General features: G+C 41.7%; 1 protein-coding gene across 1 annotated transcript; it reads right to left on the minus strand.

Moving 5' to 3' along the window:
* Nucleotides 1-768: 768 nt before the first annotated feature.
* On the minus strand, nt 769-2208 carry LOC127129658 (uncharacterized). The gene has a single exon (XM_051058805.1). The coding sequence runs from the start codon at nt 2206-2208 to the stop codon at nt 769-771; it is 1440 nt and encodes a 479-aa protein (XP_050914762.1).
* Between the last annotated feature and the right edge of the window lie 689 nt (nt 2209-2897).

Below are 2897 nucleotides of genomic sequence, written 5' to 3' on the forward strand. Positions count from 1 at the left end.
AGGCAGGAAGTCAGGCCTCAGGGAACACCTCATATTGGATACTTATGGCAGAGAGTAAATTCCCAATTAAGCTTTCCTAGCCAGCCGTATTCATTGAGAGAAGCTCTTGCCCAAGCACAGTCTTCTAGGATTGGAGCTTCTGCTCAAGCACTTCGAGAATCTTTGCACCCACTGTTGAGGCAAAAATTGGAATTATGGGAAGAAAATTTGAGTGTTTCATTAACAACTGACACATTATTGCTCTTAACTGCAACCATGTATGGTTTGACCCGACGGAGGTGACCGGCCTTTCGCATGATGTCAACAACGCGTGCATGGTCAACCCAAAGTGCAAGGACATTCAGAACATCATTGATAAGATCAGGATGCTCTTGCAAATAGAAGTGAACAGCCTTGTAACACAACTCCACATTAGCGACTTTGGCGATAACACCTTTAAATTGCATGTGATCCTATGCTTCAGGTGAATGGTTCATGATGGTTGTTGCAGCATTATCAAACTCATCATATTGGATATACAAATAGGTCAGTTTCTCCCAATGTTGTTGTTCATCACAAGCTTTGATGAGTTTAGGAATATTGAGTCGGGTTGCAAATAGTTTGATATGCTCCATAAGTTTCTCCGGACGGTATCTAGCATACAGAACTCCCAACTCGGTGAATATTCCCATATGTGCCCGTTCTAATCCTAGGCCACTCTCCATTGCCATTCTCCATCATGTGAAAACATTTGCATCTTGCTTTATTCAAAATTCATATGCCGCAAAACTAGGGAAGTTTGCACGTCTTCCGATTGTGGCCAAGCCCTTTGCATTTGCCACATTGAAGTTGACGTTTAATTATGTCTATCGATTCAACCTGCTTTGTTTTTGTCCGGCCAGGAGGCCGCTTAGTTGGTGGAGGGGTTACTATGGTAACTGCCATATCCGGTTCAACCTGGACTGGTCTGGCAATATCCGGAAGCGCGTGAATTGGTTCTGCATATGTTAATCTGTAATTCTCAACTGTGAAGTATCCGGAACAATAATCATATAGGTCCCTACCAACACAGTCAAAGACAGCAATAGCATGACAGCAAGGAAAGCCATTAAGTTTCCATCTCCTGCAGCTACAATCCCAATTATCAATATCGACCATTTCAACAGATTCTCCACGGACCTCAAATGTGGTACCTTGTGAGAGCAACACTTGTAGTGAGCGAGCATCTGACGCTTCCTTTTGGATCATTTCCTTTTTGGAAGGTGTCAATTTTGTTATCCATTGATTAGACTCCTCGGGTCGCATGCTAAATGTTTCCATCATATTACCTCGTAATACATCAATCATTTGAGTAATTGGCAACTCGTGCGCCTCTGAGACCCAACTGTAAAATTGATGTCCGAAATTTGATGTGATATGATTATACCTAGTTCCACTGAAGAATGCATTGGACCAGTGCTCTGGCTCACTTTGTATGACCCAGTTGTAGGCTTCAGAAGAAATACCTTTTATATTCTCAATACTACGTTCGAAAACTTCTGGTTTGGATGCGTATGCAGCGGCATAAAAATCATTAACCATGAAACGTCTGGCTTCATGAGAGAATTGCCCCTTCAAGTCTCTGTTCAGTTTGTCAGCAAGGTGACGTAAACAATAGCCATGGTAGCAGTTTTCAAATATTTCAGACAATGACTTTTTTAGCCCATTCTGAAAATCTGAAACAAATGTAATCTGCTCAGATGTTGATAAAGCTGATTTCAGCTCCTGCAGAAACCAATGCCAGTTGTCTTGAGTTTCGGCATCTACAACAGCAAAGGCTACAGGAAAAACGCCATCATTTCCATCGACAAAAATTGCAGCTAATAATTCTCCTTGATACTTTGAGTTCAAAGGAGTTCTGTCAAGGAAAATGAGAGGGTGGCAGGCTTGTAGGAAACCAGTTAATGAGGCATGGAATGATACAAAAAGACGATGGAAACTTGAGTCCTCTTTCATCGTGAATGTTGCAAAACTACCTGGATTTTTCAGACCGACAAACAATACGAGAAGCAAAAAGACCACAAACATGCGTTGGCGTCTTAGCTGAAGATATGCCCGTGTCATGTGCAAAAATGAAGCGAAATAGAAAGAGAAGTGTTCTTTCCAGCTCAATGGATCCAAACAAAGATGAGATGCAACAGTGCCATAATTCTGCATTGGGAAATCTCCAGCTGACACTGGGGAAACCATCAGGTATTTCCAGTTTCCATTAAACATTTGATTTGTGTTGGTAAGATAGTATAGATGCCAAAGGACATATTATACATTGTAATTTTGCATTGCAGGTACTTATATGGGCAGACTGCACTTGTTCCCTTCTTTTCTTGCTTTCAATGACTTGAGTTGAATCTCATTTTGATTTTTGGTTTTGGGTACTGACTATCGTGTGATTTGGTTTGATTTTCGCAGGGCTTTGGTTGTGTTTGATGCAAGGTCATCAAATATGCCGGCAATCCTGTTTGCCGCTGACCCAGATTCTGCTCAACTGGTGGCGGTGTTAAGTTGGAGAGCCTAGTAACATCAGCATGAACATCATTTGCCATAGAAAAATTCGGATTCACAGGATACATTTGCATATCAGTATCCTTGAAGCAGTCTGCAAGCCACAGTTCAGCTGACTGTAAGTCCTCGTAATTGGGAGCAAAAGCACTATCCGAAACATCAGATATCCATTGTGACACTTTCGGGAAAATATCCGCATTGGAATTTCCCGTCCCATTTAATTCCAAATATGCTGAAGACATTTGTACATCAGCAAGGGAATGACTCCCGTTCTGATTGTTGAACTGCAGCATCCTCCGTCTCTTGGCTTGTGAACAAGTCTCCGAACTTTCCACCTCTTCCTTTTGAATATCATTTAATTCACCATTATTGATACT

Source organism: Lathyrus oleraceus, chromosome 3, assembly GCF_024323335.1.
Source record: "Lathyrus oleraceus cultivar Zhongwan6 chromosome 3, CAAS_Psat_ZW6_1.0, whole genome shotgun sequence".
NCBI classification, from domain to species: domain Eukaryota; kingdom Viridiplantae; phylum Streptophyta; class Magnoliopsida; order Fabales; family Fabaceae; genus Lathyrus; species Lathyrus oleraceus.

Excerpts from the sequence above, each read along its gene's own strand:
- LOC127129658 (XM_051058805.1), bottom strand. The coding sequence starts at position 2,208 with ATGGTTTCCCCAGTGTCAGCTGGAGATTTCCCAATGCAGAATTATGGC.